The 23,082-nt window shown below is 43.3% G+C and overlaps 2 protein-coding genes across 2 annotated transcripts; both read right to left on the reverse strand.

Moving 5' to 3' along the window:
* Nucleotides 1–250: 250 nt before the first annotated feature.
* LOC139538720 (probable G-protein coupled receptor 156) lies at nucleotides 251–21,882 on the reverse strand. The gene is made up of 9 exons (XM_071341105.1): nucleotides 21,549–21,882; nucleotides 14,903–15,055; nucleotides 5,093–5,220; nucleotides 4,415–4,550; nucleotides 4,215–4,325; nucleotides 3,895–4,116; nucleotides 3,526–3,762; nucleotides 2,952–3,110; nucleotides 251–2,631 (listed from the first exon to the last, which is right to left on the reverse strand). The coding sequence occupies exons 2-9, from the start codon at nucleotides 15,017–15,019 to the stop codon at nucleotides 1,150–1,152; spliced, it is 2,592 nt and encodes an 863-aa protein (XP_071197206.1). The 5' UTR covers nucleotides 15,020–15,055; nucleotides 21,549–21,882; the 3' UTR covers nucleotides 251–1,149.
* On the reverse strand, nucleotides 5,491–10,349 carry LOC139538721 (E3 ubiquitin-protein ligase TRIM39-like). Its single transcript, XM_071341106.1, has 3 exons — nucleotides 10,204–10,349; nucleotides 7,790–9,981; nucleotides 5,491–7,307 (listed from the first exon to the last, which is right to left on the reverse strand). Exon 3 carries the CDS (start codon nucleotides 7,303–7,305, stop codon nucleotides 5,635–5,637), a length of 1,671 nt encoding a protein of 556 aa, XP_071197207.1. The 5' UTR covers nucleotides 7,306–7,307; nucleotides 7,790–9,981; nucleotides 10,204–10,349; the 3' UTR covers nucleotides 5,491–5,634.
* Nucleotides 21,883–23,082: the final 1,200 nt, after the last annotated feature.

The following is a 23,082-nucleotide window of genomic DNA, read 5'->3' on the forward strand; positions in this document are numbered from 1 at the left end:
GTTTTTGTATTCACTCTATGTTCGTTCCTATTAAACTCACCGACTGCACCTGCTTCCTGACTCCCTGCGTCTTCGGTACATACTGTATCATTAACACCAGAGAAAAAAATCGAATTACCTAAACGCATTCATTCTGAAAATGAATAGAGTTGCATCCTCTTATGAGAAGCATTGAGAGCCAGAAGAGGGAGACAGAAGTAATCTACAGGCAGACTGGGTGAATTGGGACCAGAGGGGACCGGAGGACAAATGCCAACAGGTAATTTAATAATCAATCAGCTCACAGAGAATTACAATTGATAGAATTGGAGGCAGAGCTTCCAATTAAAATGCAATGATTTCAGTACATTGTGCACACACACATGCACGCCACACACATGCACGCACGCACGCACTCACACACACATAACACTCAAATCAATAACATTACCATCGTAGTGCATTGAGGGATTTTGATGTATAAAAAGGTAAACAAAAGCATAAAGATCATAAAAACTCAGACAAAATGTATATAATAGTATTCTTTACAATGGTGACCCTGCACTCCATCCCTGGTGGGCTCTATTCAAGGTAGGGGGGATTAAAAGAGATGATAACAGATCAATAAAATCCAGTGTTTTTTTGTAACATGCAACAATCTATATGATCTAAATATTGTATCTTATTTAGCTACAAATATAAATTTTCTTTAACATGACCTAGAGACAATGGCAGTCAGTGCAATAAGTTAAAGACAAAGTCAATAAATTAAAATCAGATCCCAATCATCATACAACAAACTCGACCCATTGAACAACACACTCCATCTTGGTCCCATTTCTAAAGCACTTGCAACCAATTAAAAAGCCTGTAATGTGATTGCTGTGAGGTAATGTGTTGCTAGGGTACTCGTACTCCACACATAGATAAGGAAGATTCATTGTTGAATTCAAAATCAGATGTTTTGCCTTCAAATTAGCCATCTTAGATGGGTACAAGGCAAGCTTTTCTAGCATTAGTTCCTGCTCAATTTACCACTTCTAAATAGTGTTACAACAGTGTGTAAACTCAATTGTTCTGCCGTGAACTGGCCATTGAAAGTAAATTACAACACAGTTTGACTTGAATGATTCTTCCGCAGCACCGGTTCAGTCTAGGTTCCAGACAGGCTCATACGAAGGTCGGTTTGAGGTCCTCCTTGAAGTTGACCACCGGATGTGTGGAGCGGCAGAGGCTGGTGAAGCCGCCATACTCACTGTCCGAGGAGTCTGAGGAGGAGCTGTCGCTGGAGGGGTAGGAGCCGTGTTGCAGGCAGGCGTCGCAGTAGGGACGATGATAGTAGGAGTAGTCAGCCAAGCTGCTGGAGTCTGAGTCCCAGTAACCATATGAGTCCCTGCCACGGTCTCTGTCTGGCCCTCCCTCACCACCCCCGTCACCATCTGGAGGGCATTTTCGAAGGGGTGGTGACCGGTGCTCCCGCCTTGAGCCGCGCCTCCCGCACCTGTTTGTTACCCTGTGCCACGCCTCTAGTCCTTCTTCTCCATCACTGTCGTCGAGGTGGAGATGATTAGTCTCTGTGGCGACAGGATTGAGCAGAGGTTGTGTTTTTGAGGGGTGCTTGTCTGGTTGTGAGAGCCCCGTGTCGCTCCTCCTTCCCCAACCAGGAGGCTCGGAGCCTGGGTAGTAACAGGGTGGAGGCCCCCCTCTTGGGGAATGGAATGGAGGTCTGCGTTTCCTCATTACGTAGGGGGAGATCCTAGGGTAGCGGAAGAGGAGAGGGGGATTGGGGGAATGAGGAGTGCAGAAGGAGAGAGGAGAGAGAACAGAGGGATTGGTCGAGGAGGGTTGAGAGGGTCTCCTGAACCCCCTGCTGTGATTTGGTGAGCGGAGGGCCGTTTCCATGACAGCGTCCACGCTCAGTTCCTGGAGTATCTCCTGCAGCTGCTCACTGCTCACAAACCCTGCCTGCCTGACACCTGCCATCCATGGTGATGTGGTATCGCCATGGCAACCTGACGGTTCCGACTGAGCAGGGGCCAAACCCACCGGGGGGAGAGTGGATGAGGAAGTGACATAGTTTGACTGACAGGAGGGTGTGGTTTGTGTCCCTCCCATCTCCCCTGGTGTTCTGACTCCTATCTTGGAAGAAACAGAGGGCTGAGGGGAGACTGGGAGGTGAGACCTTTCCGCTCCACACTGCTGCTGGGACACAGTCCCCTCAACCTTACACCCCCCTGCCTCTGTCTCCATCCCTGCACCCTGGATGTATGAGCCAAACTCTACACTACACGGTTTAACACTCACACAATCCCCTGGGGGAAAAGAGAGGGCAGAAGGGGGAGAAGAAGAGAGAGGAGCAGAGGTCGATTCAGAAGGAGGTGTACAGAGAGCAGAAGTAGTGGGAGGAGCAGACTGAGCAGGTGGAGAGAAGGGAGGAGAAGAGGGGGTAGGTTCTGCTACGTCCCTCTGTGGCAGGGGAGTTGGAGAGCAGTCGGACGGCACCACTGTGGTCTGGGTGGAGGAGGAGTGGAGGTTGGTGGTGGAAGAGTCCATTTCCTGGTCCTCGTGAGGGTGGGTATTGGACATGAGGCGCAATAGCTTGTCTTTGGCGTTGTTCACCTGCTCCTGCAGACTGTCAATTACAGCATTCTTCTGCCAAATGACAACAACAAACTTTTAAATCCCCCTCAAAACAAAAAAGATCAACAACAAGAGTCAGGTTAAAGGTTAACCTAAAGATTGGTGTCGGGTTAAAGGTTATAGGTGAAGTTAGTGATGAGTAGAAGGGTATTCAGAATACAAAGTAAACAAGTTTAGGTATATACTATAGTGTTGAGGGGTCACAGAGATTATTCTGAATACAGGACCATGTAGGGACCATTTTAGTCAGTAAGGAGAGTATTTCACTACCTTTTATAACCGTTAGGGGGCGAGTGAGGGTTAAAAGAATACATAGCCTACACACTGACTACCTCATTGAGGAGCCTCTTCATAGAGTTGTTCTCCCCCAGTAGATAGTAGACTTCATCCTGGCTGTAGACAGAGTGGACACTCTTACTGGGGCTGCTAAAGTACTTCGCCATCTGGCTAAGGTTGTTGTGCTCCTCCTCAAACCGACGCCACTGGGTTAACTGGGAAGAGGGGACCAAGAGGGGTGGAAAGAGGGGAGAGGAAGAGGGGGATTGTGATGGATAGTCAGATAACTGTCAGACAAATGTGCCAGTCTTTGAGCATACCATTGAATCTCCAGGTGTGTGTGTTGCTCATTGTACTTCCTTTCTTTCCGTCCAGGATGCATTCCTGTATCATAACATCAGCTCACCACCAGTTACTTATGGGGAGTCATTAACTTGTTGGCGGAGGCTGTAGCGTGTTGACTCATGGATCAATGTGTGTGTTTGTTTGAGTCACACAGCATTGTTAACACACACACTACGGTGAGGTATGGGAAACACTCATGTAGACACTCGAATTGGGCCTGTCATAAATGACAGGGGTTTCTGCTCTGTCCGTCTTTTTGTGATGTGTGGTAACTGTCTCTCTCACCTGAGGTACAAACAGCATACAGTTGGTGGCGAGGGTACAGATGAAGATGGCTCCAGCTACCACGCTATAGACCACGTTAGGCCAGGCCTGCAGGAACCGTGACACTGGGACTGCAACCGCCGTGGACAGGGTGACCAGGCTGACCGCGGTCATGATGGTGGGGGACTGGTTGACCGGAGGGAGGCTGACGTTGCTGGTCAGACCGGCCAGGTAGGTCCCATACAGGAGCAGGCCACCCTGGAGAGAACGCAACATAACCACATAACGTTCATGACATGTTTACTATGACAAACCAACACAAACTCAGAGGAAACAGCTATAATGTGCTCTCATGTTTATCTGAGCCTTTCTTCCAGTTGTATGCTTTACCTTCATCACAGCGAGGAGGATAAACCACAGGTCTGAATAGAGAGAGGAACAGGAGTCCAGCTGAGACAGAGAGTAGGACAATTCCCTCTCCACCACCTTGACCATAGCCCCAATGGACAGTGCACATTTGACCGGGTCGGTTAGACTCCAGGCAGTCAGAACCAGCAGGTCCAGCATAATCAACAAAGCTACCAAGCCCATCAACTGGATGTCTCTGATGATCTGAAACACGCACATAGAGTTCAGTAATACACCGTGCAACACATCCACTCTACTACACACTTGAACCAGAGAGACAGTGAGAGCAGCAGCCTGCTTACCACTCTCTTGTCAGGCACGCGTTGGGTGAATACTCTGTACAGCCGCCATGTTTTCCCCAGGATGGGCCCAAATACCAGAGTGCTGCCGATACAAAACATCCAGATCCTGGCCTAGGATACACCACAATAACATCAAGACATCCCATAATATCACACAGCACGGCACCATTAGAGCAATGTGTGTGTGTGTGTGTTCTTACCTGTAGTATAGCTCTCACTCCTCCCCCTTGTAGGTGGGTGCGTTCCTCAAAAGCGAATAGGAATCCACTGCTGTAGGTGAGGACACTCCCACACAGAGTCAGCACATTGAGGTTAGGACTAGACATCTTCACTATCCTGAGACAGAGAGAGGAACAAACACAAAAGTTAGAATGTTCACATCTGTGTATCGATTTGAGCATTTATATATGCTTTTATAGTACATTCAGAAAGTATTCAAAGTATTGACTTTTTCCACATTTTGTTGTGTTACAGCCTGAATTTAAAATGTATTAAATTCCGATTTTTTTGGGTCACTAATCTACACACAATATCCCATAATGTCAAAGTGGAATTCTTAAAAAAAAAAAAAAAAAATTTTTTTTTATTAAACATGAAGCTGAATGACAGAGTGAAAAGAAGGAAGCCTGTTCAGCAGGGTTCCCAATAGGCGGCCCAAAGCCAAATTCGGCCCTCAGGTGATTTTATTTTGCCCCCAAAGTTTTGAGCAAAAACTTATTTTTATTTAAATATATATATATATATATATTTTTTTATAGTTTTAGTTGTTAAATCAAATTAAATCCATTATAATCACACTTTGTAACGCAACAAAATGTGGAGAAAGTCAAGGGAGTTGAATACTTTCTGAAGGCACTGTAGTGTGGGTATATGTATACCTGTTGTTCTTGAAGCGCAGGGTAAAGAGCAGGAAGCAGAATGCCAGCAGGATGCCACAGGAGAGAATAGTCCAGACCACTGCACAGAGCACTGGGGAGAGAGACTGCCTCTGCAGCTCCACTCCCATCTACAGTAGATGTCAATCACATTTCAATTAGAATATCTACACTAATGGGAAACACTTGAGTAAATACAGTAACTTTGTGTTTGTGTGTTTGTGTATGTGTTGATCATGTTAAGAGTATTGTATGTGTTTTAGTTACTACCATTTGCATTCTGGAATGATTGGAGTATGCCCAAAACCTTCAACCTGGTGTTTTTTTTGTATCGCCTCATAAATATATTGCATACAAATTTGCAAGCCCAAGGCACAGAAAACAGACAACTTTTCAGAACCTTTATTAATATTAATTATATCTTTATTAAATCAACCACACAATACAAGAGATAGAGAAAATATATTTTGTCACAAGCTTCTTTAACAAATAAAGCTGACACAACACTCAGTGTCCTATTCTAAGAAGAGGTGATAGGTGAAAGGTTAAGGTGAGGAGGTAACGTCACTGACAGGCGAGATCACCAATGGAGCTGAGTTAACCCCACCGTTATTCTTTCGGGGGTTGAAGTATGCATAGAGTCTCTCTGCGAATATGTAACCGGTGAACGAGTAGATATGAGATCTGGAATCCACATCGTAAAAGGACACCTGCCCCCCTTCCCAGTCCACGTACACCCCCACCCTCTGGGGCTTATCGACCAGTGGCAGGGGGACAGGAGGGGTCGTCAGAGCCCAGTACTCAGTCCTGTTCCTCAGGCCTACTGTCCAGTAGCCATGTACAGGGTTTAGGGTATTCCCTCCTTTCTTGTTGACAGACTCTCTTCCCACTCCTATGTCCCACTCTGTCTTCCCCTTCACCTGCACCTCGTAGTAGAACCTCCCTGAGGAGAAGCTCTCCCTACCCAGGACACTGATACCAGGGTAAAACCTCTCGGGGTTGTCAGGGAGATTCAGCGCTGTATTGCCGTGGGCCACTTGTTTACCGTTGTCAGAGAGGATAAGTTTAGGGTGAGCTGTATCAGGGTCAAGCGTCACATCCACAGCACACTGCTGAGTTCTTGTAAGTTCTGTTTCACATAATCTTTTCACTTCATTCTTCAGTGTCTCCTCAAACTGGGATCCAGCTCTCCTCACAGCTCTCCTCACTGTTCCTACGTACACAACACTTTGAACTCTGATTTCGGACCAGTCCTTGGCGGGTGGAGGGGTGCACAGGGATGGGAAGCTATGGATGAGGTGGAGGTGGTCCTCAGTGAGTGAGAGCTGCTTCACCCCAGTGCTTCTCCTCTTTAGCTCTGTGATTTCCTGCTCCAGCTCTTTAATGAGCCCTTCAGCTCGCCTCTCTGCTGCTTTCTGCTTCTCTTCAATCACCTCAATGAGCTCAGCCTGGCTTCTCTGAATGGAGCGCACCAGAGCAGTGAAGATCTGCAAGCTCTCCCTAATCTCTCTCTCTGCATTTATTTTGCCTGATTGTACTGTGTGTTTGATCTCCTTCACTTTCTGCAGTCGACCCTGAATCATCTGCTGCATTACATCTTCCATATTCCCCAGCTGAGCCCTCCTCTCTCTGCTTTCTTCCTCCAAAGGGACAACATTGTGTTTCTTATGTCTTTTCTCAGTGCAAACCTGACACATGTACGTCTGGTCACTTCTACAGAACAGCTCCAGAATTTTCTGGTGCCGCTTACACACTCTGTCCTCTATGTTAATCACAGGCTCAATCAGATTGTGTTTCTTGAAGGTGGCCAGTATATGGTGAGGATCTAGGTGAGTCTCACAGTAAGAGGCCAGACACTCCAGGCAGGACTTCAAGGCCTTGATTTTCCTCCCAGTGCAGACGTCACAGGGCACTTCTCCAGGTTGGGCTGCTTGGGTTTGGTCCTGTGTACTAGTAGCAGTAGCCCTAATTTCAACTGACCTTCTGAACTGATCAGCCATCTCAGCTATGAAAGTATTGACTTTGAGCTCAGGTCTTCTGCTGAATTTCTGCTTACACATGGGACACTGGCACGGGCTGGTGATATGCCAGTAGCCATGTATGCAGTCCTTGCAGAAGTTGTGTCCACACGGGGTGGTGATTGGGCTGGTGAACACATCTAGACAGATGGGGCACAGGAACTGCTCCTCGGACAGCAGGCTGCTGACGGAAGCCATGTCTGGGAAGAGATCCAAAAATAAACCACATGGGACTTCATGGAATCAGTTGGCTCTCGACCTTGGAATTCTTTTACTGGAATGTTTTTTTCTAGCTTACAGTAGACCACCACGCTCTGCGCAGTTACAGCACACCCAAATAGCTTTCTCAATACAACCAATGGTACCAATCTTATGATTTTATATTTCATTCAGAAATGTGCATTTATTAACATGTGCTGAGAAGTCTAATACAGCCTAACAGATAAAGAAATTAAAAGGGACAGTGATGACATCCTCACCTGTCAAATTCAATCTGTCTCTAAATCCAGCCTACTGTATACACATTAAATGTAATGTAATACAATTTTAAAATATATATATATAACTGTATTCTTCCCCTTGATTATATTTATAACTGGGCTGGGAGGGACAGGTGTTGAAACTTGAATAAACAACCTAACACAACAGACAACACAGCACAAATGAAAGAACCTCCACTCACCTCTGTATTCAGAAGAACAGCAATGTCAAAGACGATATATTTTGTACTCTACTAGGCTGTGTAGAGAGATTTGTGAGGGAATTTGGTCATGCTAAAGCACAAAGTTCTCTAGTTTAGTCTCATTTTAGAAGGTGACATTACCATGGCTTGTCCCGGTCCCTTACTGCTAAGCTGAAATGCAGCTGCTCTTAAAGGTACAGTACATGGCTGAATTAACCCGTAACATGACAGGACTCTCTCAGCTGAACCATGTATTATGGTTGCCATGTATCTAATACATTCACACTTCCTGTTCATATTATGTAGGAGTTCACAAAGCTTTTATTGTGCTGTAGCCCAGAAGATTTACTGAGGACCTGCCCAAATAACAAAACCATTGAAAAAAGTATGCACATTTCAGATCAGTTCAATGCAAAGAGGATTCAATTTAATATTTCCACATAAATTAGATACAGAGACATATTGGGGCAGGATTAGTAATGAGCTGCATTTTCAGTATGTCATCATACAATCGTAAAGGACATCACAATAAAGCCCAGCAAATGTGATTCTAGATTTCCTGGTAAGATACAATATATACCTCTCTAAATATTCAATATAAATCAATGCATGGAATGTTCAGTTTTCTTTAGAATGTAATCGATACGAGTTAAATCTCAATCTGATTGGCTCACATGAGAGATGATCAACGGTGCTGACATTTTGTCAATGCCACAAACCCCAAGGTTGAAGTACGGGTAAAGTTTCTCAGTGAAGGAACAATCGGTAAACGAGTAGATATGAGACCTGGCCTGGGCATTGTAAAAGGAGACCTCACCATCTTCATAGTCCACATAGACCCCCACCTTCTGGGGCTTCTCACTCAGGGAGAGGGGGGTAGGGTCAGTGGTGCAGGCCCTGTAGACATTCCCTTTCCCCAGCTGGATAGTCCAGAGTCCATTCTCAGGCTTTGCTGCATGAATCGTTCTTTTAATGGACGCTCTGGCCACTCCTACACTCCAGAGACTATTTCCCTTCACCTGCACCTCATAGTAGAATCTTCCTGAGGAGAAGCCCTCCTTTCCCAGGACGCTGGCAATATAGAAGAACCTCTCTGGATTGCCAGGGTAGTTCTGTCGTCTACCGGGATGTCTAAGTTGTTTCACATCTTCAGAGAGAGTGAGATTGGGATGAGCTGTATCAGGGTTCAGAGTTACATCCACTGACCACTGCTGAATAACCTTGAGCTCAGCCTCACACAACCTCTTCAATTCACTCTTCAGTGCATCTTCAAACTGAGAGCCAGCTCTCTTCACAGCTTTCCTCACCATGCCGACATTCTCAACACTGAACCCTGATCTCAGACCAGTCCTTGGTGGGTGGAGAGGTGCACAGGGATGGTGAGCTCTGGAGGAGTTTTAGGTCAGTGATTTCCTGCTCCAGCTCTTTAATGAGCCCTTCAGCCAGCCTTTTGGTTTCCTTTTGCTTTTCTGAAATCACCTCATTGAGTTCAGCCTGGCTTCTTTCAATGGAGCGCATTAAAGCTCTAAAGGTCTGACAACTGTTCTCTACCTCTTGCTCTGCATTTATTCCGCTAGATTGTATTCTATTTCTGATCTCAATCATTTTCTGCTGTCTGCCCTTAATCATCTGCTGCACTTCAGCCTTTCCTAACTGTACATTATTCTTTCTGGTTTCCACTTCAAGAGCGACAGTGTTGTGGATATTGTAGTCGGTCTTGAACTCCAGACATCTCCCATGCCTCTCACACATATGTTCTTCAGGATTCTCTACATGCTGTTGTCTCCTCAAGGTTGCGACTCTCTGATTGGGCTCCAGGGGAGTCTCACAGTAAGAGGCCTCAAAAGAAGAATTCACAGCCTTGACCTCCCTCCCAACACAGATATCATGGGACACCTCTCTAGGATGGTCCAGGCATTGGTCCTGGGGGCTTGTGGTATTTACCACAAATGGATTCCAGAACTCATCAACCATTTTAGATAATTGAGTATTGACTTTTAGCTCAGATATGTTAGGGAATTTCTCCTTGCACTGTGGACACTGGCACAGGACATTGTTTTTCCAGTATTCTCTGATACAATCCATGCAGAAGTTGTGCCCACATGGGGTTGTGACTGGTTTCTTGAGCACCTCCTCACAGATACTGCATATTAACTGCATTTCAGACTGTGGATTGTTAGCTGACGCCATGCCTGGGAACAAACAGAAAGTGAAATCAACTTTCCTGAATGAATCAACAATCTGTGTTATCTTGGCATTCACACCAGAATTATGCTTATGTATTTTCTTTTCTATTCTTGAATGCTATCATTTCTAAACATACTCTTTAACAAAAATAAACTTCAAACACACTACATACAAGAGAAGCTACGATAAAATACAAAAATTCTAAGATTTTCTCTGTCTCTTCTTACCTGAGATGATGTGTATTGTTGAATGATCTTCTTTTTCTCTTGAATCCCAAAGTAAGACTGAGTTCAGGGGACTGGCAAGTGTTCAGAGAAATGTATAAGGAGGAAGTGTCTTCAGGTCCTCAACATTCAGCTCTGCTGTTTAGTTTCATTTCAGCAACAGGCTCCTCCCAACACCATATTGAAAGACTTTGAGCTTTCTTCTCCATCTCTTAAAGGAGCAGATCTTCCTACACTGGGTGTATAAGACATTAAGAACATTCTGTTGGATTCTAGCTTGAAATATACTTATTCATGTTACCATACTAGAATGTATTGATTACTTTACACGTGTAAGGAATGTGTATGTTAGGGGTCATGGAAGGGTAAACAGGAACTAGGTATGTGGAAAGTTACTGAGTGATGTGGGAAGTTACTGGGTGAGAAAAGGGGAAGTGCATAAAGTTCATATTCTGTTCGTATATGTTACTGTTGAATATGAATGTCCTAAGGAGGGAGGCAAAGGGCAACATGTACTGAAATGTACTGAAAAACCCAATGCAAACCTGGTACACAGAATGTTTGAACTTTCTTTAAATAATTAGTCTGAAATACAGGGAAAGAAAAGGGAAAGAACAGACTCACTTAATGGTGACGTCTGTTCTGACTTTCTGGTGAGGCGTGATCACCCTGAGATTTAAGTATAATATGTAAATGCTGGTAAATATGAAGAAGTGTATTGCTGTTGTTGTTTTGTTTGTATTGTTTTTGTCTTTGCTTCAATACAAATCTCACCAGATTGAGTCTGCTGTATGGTCAGGAATTCTCTCAAAAGGTTACCCCTCTAACTCCCTGACCCTGTAACTCTGCTGTGAGATCGCCAATATGATAGGGGAGTATAAGCCAATTTGCAAAATGGTTTCAACAGTGTGTTGTTATTCTCATTGACATTTGTCTTAGACATTTGTATTAACGATATTGGGAATGTAATAATTAGTCATACAGTGAATAGTTTGTCTGGATTTCCTGAATCAGAAATGCCCTAAACTGTTGTTTTGGTCTGTCCTCTCTCAAGGTTATGGCGATAGCGACCCCAGACTGTATCTAGATGCATGGAAGGGATTATTCGACCAAGAACAGTGTGAGCCTTACCCCCTCTAACCGGCTGAAGAAATTGCGACAATGGTGTTCACTATGACCCTGTCCTCCACCACTTCTACCAGAGACATGAGTCCGAGCCAGCAAACGGTGTACAGCATCCAGTCGAAGCTATCAATGGCATTTCTTTCAGGAGCGCAGCATGAGTCCTGAGACCGTCCACGTGGAGTGGGCATGGAGAGAGATCATGTCCAAACTTATCTCATGCTGCTGGTGTACTGGTTGTAAAATGGACAATACAGAAATGGACCGTAAAGGTTGGTGGTGAGACATTTGTGTGCTTTGTCTGCTTGGGAAAATCAGATTATTCCCCAGATATTGAAATCGGGGACATTATCAAGGGCCATTCACTTTGACATGCATGAGTTACATGTGTGCCATTGGGAGGATGAACTGTAAAGCTATCCAAAGAAGAAAATGAAGATACGCCAGACGAATGAGAGCCGGGAGAGAGGGGGGTGATCACTGTTCCAGATGAGGGACTGTTGGAAACTGACTAATTGACTTGAGCACGTTTTAGTATGTTTATAATCTTTCCGATTTGGTCCTGCCGTACATACCTACACGTACGCTACGGTCACAAGACGCAGGCCTCCTAATTGTCCCTAGAATTTCTAAGCAAACAGCTGGAGACATGGCTTTCTCCTATAGAGCTCCATTTTTATGGAATGATCTGCCTACCCATGTGAGAGACGCAGACTCGGTCTCAACCTTTAAGTCTTTACTGAAGACTCATCTCTTCAGTGGGTCATATGATTGAGTGTAGTCTGGCCCAGGAGTGTGAAGGTGAACGGAAAGGCTCTGGAGCAACGAACCGCCCTTGCTGTCTCTGCCTGGCCGGTTCCCCTCTCTCCACTGGGATTCTCTGCCTCTAACCCTATTACAGGGGCTGAGTCACTGGCTTACTGGTGCTCTTTCATGCCGTCCCTAGGAGGGGTGCGTCACTTGAGTGGGTTGAGTCACTGACGTGACTTTCCTGTCTGGGTTGGCGCCCCCCCTTGGGTTGTGCCGTGGCGGAGATCTTTGTGGGCTATACTCGGCCTTGTCTCAGGATGGTAGGTGGTTGAAGATATCCCTCTAGTGGTGTGGGGGCTGTGCTTTGGCAAAGTGGGTGGGATTATATCCTTCCTGTTTGGCCCTGTCCGGGGGTGTCATCGGATGGGGCCACAGTGTCTCCTGACCCCTCCTGTCTCAGCCTCCAGTATTTATGCTGCAGTAGTTTATGTGTCGGGGGGCTAGGGTCAGTTTGTTATATCTGGAGTACTTTTCCTGTCTTATCCGGTGTCCTGTGTGAATTTAAGTATGCTATCTCTAATTCTCTCTTTCTCTCTGGCTTTCTCTCTCTCGGAGGACCTGAGCCCTAGGACCATGCCTCAGGACAACCTGGCATGATGACTCCTTGCTGTCCCCAGTCCACCTGGCCGTGCTGCTGCTCCAGTTTCAACTGTTCTGCCTGCCTGTAGAGATACTCTTAATGATCGGCTATGAAAAGCCAACTGACATTTACTCCTGAGGTGCTGACTTGCTGCACCCTCGACAACTACTGTGATTATTATTATTTGACCATGCTGGTCCTTTATGAACATTTGAACATCTTGGCCATGTTCTGTTATAATCTCCACCCGGCACAGCCAGAAGAGGACTGGCCACCCCTCATAGCCTGGTTCCTCTCTAGGTTTCTTCCTAGGTTTTGGCCTTTCTAGGGAGTTTTTCCTAGCCACCGTGCTTCTACACCTGCATTGCTTGCTGTTTGGGGTTTTAGGCTGGGTTTCTGTACAGCACTTTGAGATATCAGCTGATGTAAGAAGGGCTATATAAATGAATTTGATTTGATTAAATTTGATTTGATAACTATATAAGTGGCCTAGCAGTAGTGATCAACGTGTTATGGGTTAGATGGAATGATTTATGTGCAAATGTATTTGTGGCCGGAGGCAAAGTACAAAGGGTGCCTGTCTCTGAGACAGAATGTTTCCATAAGGGTGAGATAGGAGTCATATGATAGAGCTAATACTATAGATTGTGAACTATTGCCTTATAACAGGTCTTATAGCTTCCCTGTTTTATATTATTGTATTCTCTCTATGTTTTGCATCATGATATTCACTTGAGTATGAATTGGTTGCTTATTCTCAAATAACTCTTTGTGTATGAGTCCGGAAAATTTACAATGGACTGAGGCTAGGTGCAAGAATGTATACTCCCTACTGATAAGAAGACCGGGAGATGTGTGGAGGAGTACCAAAGGTTCAGGACTCGGGATGGGACGATAACACTACCTGCCTAGCCACAGAGATTCATTGTACATCCTAGACTCAGGAGGGGCTAGGACTTGTCTGGGAAAACAGAGGGAGAAGTGAGGATGACATCGCGTGGGAACACCTCCTGTAAACCTGCAGCCTGACAGGGGAAGTCTGCCTATAAGCATGAGGAGGTGTATAGAGCCTTCATTTTTGTGGACCCCAGCAGAATAGTATCCCAAAGGTCTAGAGTCAGGCTAAGGGAGAGTGGAAATCGTCATGTTATCAAACTTTGGTTATTGCCATAAATTATTCTGCATAGCTTAACGCATTACTAATACTTGTTATATTTTGTGTTTTCTTGTTCATTTCAAGACTTTTGCTATCACTCCCTTAGGATCCCAAAGGAGGAAGAGAAAGTCACAAGCTCCAGCTGAAATTCATTATCAGTTGTACAACAGGAAGGGTAATGGCAGATAGGGGGGTGGGGGTAAGAGTGTGTATAGTGTGATTATAAGTTTGAGACCAGGGCCTTAAGCCATGGAAGAAGATTACATAGTCAGAGGCCATAAGTCTTGGAGGTGTAAACATACAAATCAATTGAGAATATTAATCATGTTTTCTCTTCAGTTCATTTATAAGTCATTTTTTATAAGTTTGTGTAATGTTGAACAGTATGGAGTTACTATTCAAAAAGGAGGGACTGTTATTGATTACTTTACATGTATAAGGAATGTGTATGTTCGGGGTCAAGGAAGGGTAAAGAGGAACTAGGTGTGTGGAAAGTTACTGATTGATACGAGAGATTACGTGGTAGCTTACTCTCGTAACTGCGTGGTCTAGAATGGACTACAATTGCAGCCCACAGGTAGAAAATAGCAGACCCTGGATAAAAACATGTTTTCAGGACACGTTCAACCCGACGAATAGTAAGTATTGTTTCTAGAGGTAATGGATATACCTCTGGTGGCAGGAAATTTTATTTTGTTGAAACCAAATAGTTTAGGTTTATTTTATTTTTTTAACCTTTATTTAACTAGGCAAGTCATTTAAGATGAAATTATTATTTACAATGACGGCCTACCCCGGCCAAACCCTCTCCTAACCGGGACGACGCTGGGCCAATTGTGCTCCGCCCTATGGGACTCCCGGTCACGGCCTTAGACCGTTGTGCCACTCGGTCCCCCAAGTTGATAAAGGACGCCAGGCTACGGAAGCTTCTGCAACGAGCCATCTGTCTGTAAACAATGGCTCGTTACGGGAACGATGCAAAACCTGACTCTGAACCCTGAACCTGTGTGCATGTGTGTGCATGTTTACTTTACCGTGCTGAGGGTACATAGTCTCTGCAGTATCTCCAGGTCCTCCTGTGTATTGACTCCAGGGTGGGTGAGGCAGAGTCCGGAGTCACACTGAGAGCTGCAGTTCAACTCTGGCTCCATGGCTGGACCCACACCGTCAGCCCTCACACACACATCCTGAAGAATAAGATACAGTTGTCATGAACTATCTCAGCACACTACAATACTGCATACAGATACTTATACATACACTGAGGGGAGAAATACAGACATGTCTTTAATACCACGCTTACATGTGTATTATTACACACAAACTCTCTTTCTCCATTCCCATTCTCCCACCAACACCACATTGTTTTAATATACAGGAATGCAGAAGTCTAGATAGAACAACTATACCCAAGTCTCTCCTATTCATTTCACAGAGTACAGGATCACTGCTCAGCACTCACCACAGGGTGGCGCCATTATGAATATTTCCAGTGAACAGAAGTGGTTTTAGCAGGGGCCTGTGACACTGCTCATGGAAAACAGACAGTGAACTTGGAGTGGGGAAAATATAAAAGCATAAGATTCATATATCAGTGTGACAGAAAAATTACACAACTATTCCAGTCTCGTGATTAAGGTTAATAAGGGCAGATTGGACAAACAATTCCCACAGAAACTGCAAGAAAGCTACAGGGAAAGACAATGCTTAGAAGGCTACAGCGAGGTCTGACCAAACCCAAAAGAGCACAGGATCTGGCCAATTTGAGAGTAAGCTTGCAAGCTTCTGCTTGTCCTCAGTCTCCACAAGACAGCACAGAGCTGAACAACACAATACATGACCACACTTCAGACCAAATCATCTAGATTTTGTGTGTGTGTGTGTGTGTGTGTGTGTGTGTGTGTGTGTGTGTGTGTGTGTGTGTGTGTGTGTGTGTGTGTGTGTGTGTGTGTGTGTGTGTGTGTGTGTGTGTGTGTGTGTGTGTGTGTGTGTGTGTGTGTGTGTGTGTGGGGGGGGGGGGGTTGGTTAGTTGGTTGGTTGGTTGGTTGGTTGGTTGGTTGGTTGGTTGGTTCTTCTATGCTTGTGGGAACCTAAAATCCACCAAGTCCCCACAAAGATAGTAAAACAAGGAAAAGTCTCCATGAGACACAAAGAATATTTTAAATTTGGGGTTGGAATTAGGGTTAGGGTAAGAGGTTAGGTTTAGGTTCAGGGTTATTATTAAGGTTAGGGAGTATATTGAGTGTATTTATTGTGTACTAGTTTCACTGTAATATCATAATGTTCTTTTTTACTTTTTTTATTTTACCTTTATTTATACAGGTTTTTCTCTTTGAGATAACATCTCTTTTCCAAGAGAGACCTGGTCCAATAGCAGCAGGGGGAACAACGTTTCAGACAAAACAACTTACATACACTAACACAACCTTAAACAAAACTATAAACACACATACAGTACAACAAAAACATTTTACGTAAAAAACACGAAAGTCTTGACTAAAAACAGCTGTCCTAAAGACAATTACACTCTTCTATGATATATACATCGATCAAGTGTTTAAACTCCACCAACGAAATTAGATCATCACATTTTAAAATGTTCAGGACAGAATTCCAGGACCACGGAGCTGAGTAACTAAAACCATTTCTACCATGACCTGTTCTCATTCCTGGTACTGTTAGAAGCAAATGAGAATGGGACCGTAACTGATATTTATTTACCGACCTGATTAAAAAAGAACAGAGATAAAATTTTACTCAATATGGCCTTATAAATCAGTGTATACCAGTGTTTAAGCCTACGCAAGGTCAATGACGACCAGCCAACAGCGCTGTAGAGATCACAATGATGTGTTAGACGTTTTTGATTTGTAATGAACCTGAGGGCTGCATGATACACTGAATCAAGTGCTCTCAGGGTAGTGCCTGAGGCCTGCATATACAGTGGGGAGAACAAGTATTTGATACACTGCCGATTTTGCAGGTTTTCCTACTTACAAAGCATGTAGAGGTCTGTAAAACTCCAGAAAATCACATTGTATGATTTTTAAGTAATTAATTTGCATCAACCCACACACCCAAATATTTGTACACTTTAACTTGCTCTATAGTATGTCCAGCCAATGTAGCAATGACATGATTAGTAACATGCCTGGCATTTGAATTTACCCAAATTTAGAACCAGCTTTAAATCATACAGATTCTGTTGTATGATGTTAAATGCTCTTTGGGCATTTTCAAAAGCTAAAGATAAACTACTACCACTTGAATAAAGAACAGTATAATCTGAATAAAATGAACATCCACTGTTTCAATAAGATACCCAATGTTGTTGATATACAAAATGAACAACAGTGGACTCAAAATAGAACCTTGCGGAACACCTGAGCACACCTCTATAGACTCAGATTTACAACCATCCACCATTACACATTGTGTACGATTTGATAGGTAATTTATAAACCAATCTAGAGCATGACCAGTAATTCCACAACATTTTAACCTTTGCACTAACACAGCATGGTCCACGGTGTCAAAAGCCTTCGACAAATCAATAAAGACAGACACACAATGTAACTTCTTATCTAGAGCACAGTGGATGTCATTTAAAACCTTCAATGTTGCTGAAACAGTGCTGTGGCCAGACCTAAAACCTGATTGCATTCCATTTAAGATGTTGTTTCCTTGGAAGTAGGCCTTTAGCTGCCTACTAACTAAGGACTCCAGTACCTTAGACAGTACAGACATTTTTGATATGGGTCGATAGTTGTCAAGTAGCGAAGGATCTCCACCTTTCAGGAGAGGCAGTACAAAAGCAGATTTCCATAACTTGGGGATTTCCTTAACATCAAGCGTGAGGTTAAAAATACATGTTAAGGGGGAGCAATAATGTCTGCAGCTAGGTGTAGGAAGCGGGGTCTAGTTCATTAGGGCCAGAGGATTTTTTTCCATCAATTTCTTTCAGGGCTTTACACACTTCTGAAACAGAGAAGGATGAAAAGGAGAACCTGGTGAAGGAGTGCACACGGGTGTCAGGTAAATTCATAGGGGGCTCAATTATACCTTTGACCTTTTCAAATAAACTGCCTGCATCTAAAAAATGCTGATTCAAGGCTTTCAGAATGAAGGTTCTCTCAGTTACAATCTGTGTGTCTACCAACTATTGTTTAGGAAGCTGTGTATCTTTTTTGCACTCCAAACCTTTCACTACTTGCCAGAATTTGGGTGGAATATTTAAAATATGTGAAGTAGATTTCAGGCAGTGGTCTGCTTTCAATTTACGGATCATAGCCACACCCATATTTCGAAGACGTTTAAAAGCCATCCAATCATCTGCCAAGCCAGTCCCTCTTGCTTTAGCCCACATAGCATTTCGTTCCCTTATGATTTTTGTAAGTTCCTCAGTAAACCAAGGGTTCTCTCTGCCCTTAATCCTGATTTTTTTTTAAAGGGGCCTATTGCATACATCCTGGAATGCGTTGTGGAAGTAAGAAAAGGCTAGTTCAACATCAGGGATTAATTCCATTCTATTCCATTCAATGCTAGATACATCATGTAAAAAACCTTGAATATCAAACCGCTTCCAGTTTCTTTTCGTAATGACACGTGGAGATTTCTTAGGAATTTTACCATCTCTCACACAGGCAATAGCACAGTGATCACTTATGTCATTTGCAAAAATACCAGAAGCATTAAAATGATGAGGAGTATTGGTTAAGATCAAATCAATGGGGAGTATTGGTTAAGATCAAATCAATCAAAGAGGATTTCAGAGGATATTTTATATTCAACCTAGTTACACTGTTGACAATCTGAGTGAGATTATAGGTATTGCATAGAATGTTGAGTTGATCAGAGCTTTTGTGACCTGCCTGGAAACCACAAATGTTAATGAGCTTGACAGGTAATTTACAGTGTAAGCCAGTGGTTCTGCATATAAGTGAGCTGTCTAGTCCCTGACAAATAAACAACAAATACATTCATAAATCACAATATACAGCACCTAGAAGCACTATAGGTTTATATTGTACATTTTTATGAGGTTGCATCTGGGTTGCATTGCCTGGCTACCCAAACGCCTTGCTCCGGCCAAACGCTACGCAACAGACACACGTCCGTTAGTTTCTTCTCCGCAATGAGTCTGGATCTGAGTACCTCCCTGACAATTACTAGAACGAAAATCCATTTTAGACCGTCTGATTGGTCCCATAAACCTGTGGGTTGGGCCGAGCCAGAACACAACGTTTTTTGAAAATGTGTCATTGGCTTTGATACTCTTGATTGGTTAGAGATGATCCAATCGCTGATGACTTTGTTTTGTACAACACCCCTCATTTTGACATCACCACAAACGACTTCAATGATGGCAGTCTCAGACTGAAGTATGTAGCGAACGATAGAGGAGTGGAAAAGTTCTGTTTGAGTCGTTAGGCAATGAGTTGCACTGACATGTCGCGGATATAATTATGTACAATCGACCATGACATCATACAATGTTTCGATCTGTCTTCTACGTTACCATTTTAACAACCACACTGACTCATGAGCTACATGTATATGTACGTCTATCTGTCTGTCATATTTTGTGTATAGAGAGCTTACGTGTGTGTGTGTGTGTGTGTGTGTGTGTGTGTGTGTGTGTGTGTGTGTGTGTGTGTGTGTGTGTGTGTGTGTGTGTGTGTGTGTGTGTGTGTGTGTGTGTGTGTGTGTGTGTGTGCGTGTGCGTGTCACACCATGTCACTGTCTGTGGGCTGACTAAGATATCCCCAGGGCTGTAACCATCTCACAGTATCAGTAGTCGCAGGCTGATGACAGAGCACTTTCACTACGGTGTGCCTTTGATTGGTCTTAATCCTAGGTCTTTGTTTTTCAATCTCAGTGGTTAAATAAGTTATTGAGTAAAACAAGGATGATCAGCATTTAGATGCTTCCTCGCTAGTCAACAACTCTGAGAAGCTACCAGTTTAAGACACAAGTTACTATAATGCTACTAAAGCCTGCAGGCCTACAAACACCCATACCTTATATCATATGTATCTTTTCTGGAGAAAATCTTCAGTAATAGATATTTAATTAAGTCGTACGTAGGCCTGTTAGGATGACACAAGTTGTAATTGTCTTGTCAAAATGAACAATGGACTTCTTCCGTTTCTTTTCTGGGGGTCTGGGAAATGTCTGTAGTTTCCTTTCTCGTATCCTTTCGTAATTGTCCCAGTTTAGATCACAGCTTTACGGATTCCTGCAGGCACATCCGGACTAGAGAGGCTTTTACGCAGTTTTTTCAAAATCCTCTCCACCGGTTTCAACCACATTGAAACGTGTGCCACAGGGGTCAGCGTGAGCACCGAGTATGAGGCCTGTTCCCGACCCCGGCAGCAGGTTGACGGACATGTTTTGACAGTGCATGATGGTTATAATGTGTGTTTGTCTCTACATGTGTCCTTTAAACTCATGTGGCCTTAATCACAAGTAATTCCTGAGCTACCTGTAGCCTTAGGCGGAGAAGACAACTTTACTGTAAAATCTTATAGTTTCTATTTTCTGACAACTTTCACTTTTGGCCTCACTAGGCCTCACTATCTACTCCGTTCACCTGAGAGATTATGTGGTATCAAGATCAGTCAGGGACCAATTACCAGTAGGATTGTCATGGATAGGTGTAACCCTGTGGCTTTGACCCTCCTGTTGTCCACCCAGCACCACTTTCAATTGTTTTTAATCCATTCATTGTCACCGTCAGTTTGCCTGGCCCAATCCCCTCTTTCCCTTTTAAGATTAGAGGGGTGGCGCGGGGAGCAGCGGGTGAACTGCATGCGGTTAGCAACGCTGGACAAAGCGCGGCCAGTGTTCTGCAGGAGCAATATTGAAACATTCCACCTCACACTGTAATCCGTTTAGCAATTTATTCTAAGATGATCAAATCAAGTGTAAGAATGCAGTTATTGGCATAGCTTGCCCTTGCCTCAAGCCAGTGGCTAGACATAGTATACTAGCCATATGGTGCACACTCCATATGAGGCTCTTAAGAATTATCCCTATAACTTTATCTTCTATGAGATTTTTGCCAATTATTATTTTTCCTACTTTGGTTTATAACTTTCCATCTTGATATGCATGTGCAAAGTGAGTTACATCACTCTAGCTTGTTTCTGCTTGGAGATATTGAAAGTGTTACAGCTGTCTTGTGTTACATTCATCCCTTGTCTCCCCTATTAAACTTTAAATAAAAGCCTAAATGTGTTGTAGTTTAAACTGCTTGAACATAAGCATGTTTTCAAACTGACTTCTTTGTCTTTCTTGCCAAAACATATTTAAATCTCAGCTAAAAACAATGAATCAAAAGAACAAATTGAATTTGACTAAGTGCTAACTTTCACTCTCAAAAGCCTACTAACTCAATGAATGGCAGTCTACTTTATTTCACATGCACTGGTTTATCATAGGTTGTCATGAAAAACATTTAAAATCACTTGTAATTTTCAAAATATGTCATTTTAACGCACATCAATCGTTATTGTATTAACACATCTGTGTCGGTATTTTGAAATTGCAATAGCACGATCCCACAGAATAGAAGCTAATTTCGGCGTCAAAGGGCTATGATTCATCCTCACGATAATACCGCATCAATCATATGAACAGAGGTCTCTGAGAAGCGACTTAACACAACAGCAGACCAACCTGACGGAGTCCCTAAATAACCGGTGAGGGATGTCAGAGGGGTGCGTGGAGAGTCCCTCCGTCTAGCCGCTGTCCTCGCACCATCGCTGGAGTCTCACGAAGTGAAACAAACTGTCCCGGAAAGTTAACTCCACGACTGGGACCTATAGTAAAGCCCTTCCAAAAATCCAACCAGAAGAAAAATAATCCTTTTTATGACAACTGAGAACTCTCCAAAGTAGGCCTATCCCAAAATGTTTCCTGGTGTCAGGGAGAAAAAGTATAGTCTGCAACAAGTTGTTTTCATGAGCAGGGTAGATAGAGTGGGAGATTGAGGGAAATGTGTGTGTGTGTGTGTGTGTGTTTCGCTGTAATTAATTAGCGGGTAGCGCGCTGCGGAAGTTTCAGGCTTTTATTGTCAGGTGCACAAATACAGTGAAATGCCTTTCTTGCTTGCTCTTTCGTAACAATGCAGTAATCAAAATCATCATAAACATTTTATAAAAAGTAAAGTAGAACAAAAGTACACGAGAAATAGAAATAAGAACAAGAAAAAGTACAATAAGTAAAGTACAGTATATACAGGGTCAGTGCCAATACCATATTTACAATATGCTGGGATACTGGAATGATAGGATTAAATATGTATAGGGCTAAAGTGACTTGGCATCAGGATATAATAAACGGAGCAGCAGCAGCTTATATGATGATTGTGTGTGTGTGTTTGACTGTAAGTGTGAGTGAGTGTGTAGACCCTTATAAAAAAAAACACATGAATATAACGTGATCGCATGTAGTGTTCCAAAAACACATGTTGTCATGTGATCACATGTGATCTTATTTGAAGTTAATGTGATAACATGTGAGAACATGTAAAGCAACATGTGATAACATGAAACTACACATGTGAAATGTGTTTTTTCTGTAAGGGGAGTGTGAATAGAGTGAGTGTGTAAGTGTGCATAGAGACAGTGTAAAAATTCATATAGAAGGGTCAATGCAGATATTCCGTGTAGCCATTTTATTAGCTATTTAGCAGTCTTATGGCTAGGGGATAGAAGCTGTTCAGGATTGGGGATAGAAGCTGTTCAGGATTGGGGATAGAAGCTGTTCAGGAGCCTGTTGATGTCAGACTTGCTCCAGTACCGCTTGCCTTGCGGAAGCAGAGAAAACAGTCTATGGCTTAGGTGGCTGGAGTCTTTAACATTTTTTCTGGCCTTCCTGTGCTTCCGGGCGCATATTGTTTTGCAGAGAGAGAACATCCCAGTGGGCACAACTGGTTGAATCAATGTTGTTTTAGCGTAATTTGTCAACATATTTTGATTTGAAATTTCAATCACAGGATTATGTCATCATGGTAACCAAATGTCTAAATAGACAAACCTTGTATAACATATGTTGAATATGTACAATGTGCCCTTCAGTAAGGCTCTTAACCCTAGTTGCTCTGGATAAGAGTGTCTGCTAAATGACTTAAATGTAAATATAGCATTTGCAAAGTCATCAGCTATTGTTTCAATTCAACACAGAATTAAACAAAAAATAGGCCTAGGTT

The sequence above is a fragment of the Salvelinus alpinus genome, chromosome 14, assembly GCF_045679555.1.
Source record: "Salvelinus alpinus chromosome 14, SLU_Salpinus.1, whole genome shotgun sequence".
Lineage (NCBI taxonomy): Eukaryota > Metazoa > Chordata > Actinopteri > Salmoniformes > Salmonidae > Salvelinus > Salvelinus alpinus.

Excerpts from the sequence above, each read along its gene's own strand:
- LOC139538721 (XM_071341106.1), bottom strand. The coding sequence starts at position 7,305 with ATGGCTTCCGTCAGCAGCCTGCTGTCCGAGGAGCAGTTCCTGTGCCCC.
- LOC139538720 (XM_071341105.1), bottom strand. The coding sequence starts at position 15,019 with ATGGAGCCAGAGTTGAACTGCAGCTCTCAGTGTGACTCCGGACTCTGC. Across the intron at positions 4,551-5,092 it reads CTGCGCTTCAAGAACAACAG|GATAGTGAAGATGTCTAGTC; the intron begins GTATACATATAC and ends TCTCTGTCTCAG. Across the intron at positions 4,326-4,414 it reads GAGTGAGAGCTATACTACAG|GCCAGGATCTGGATGTTTTG; the intron begins GTAAGAACACAC and ends GGTGTATCCTAG.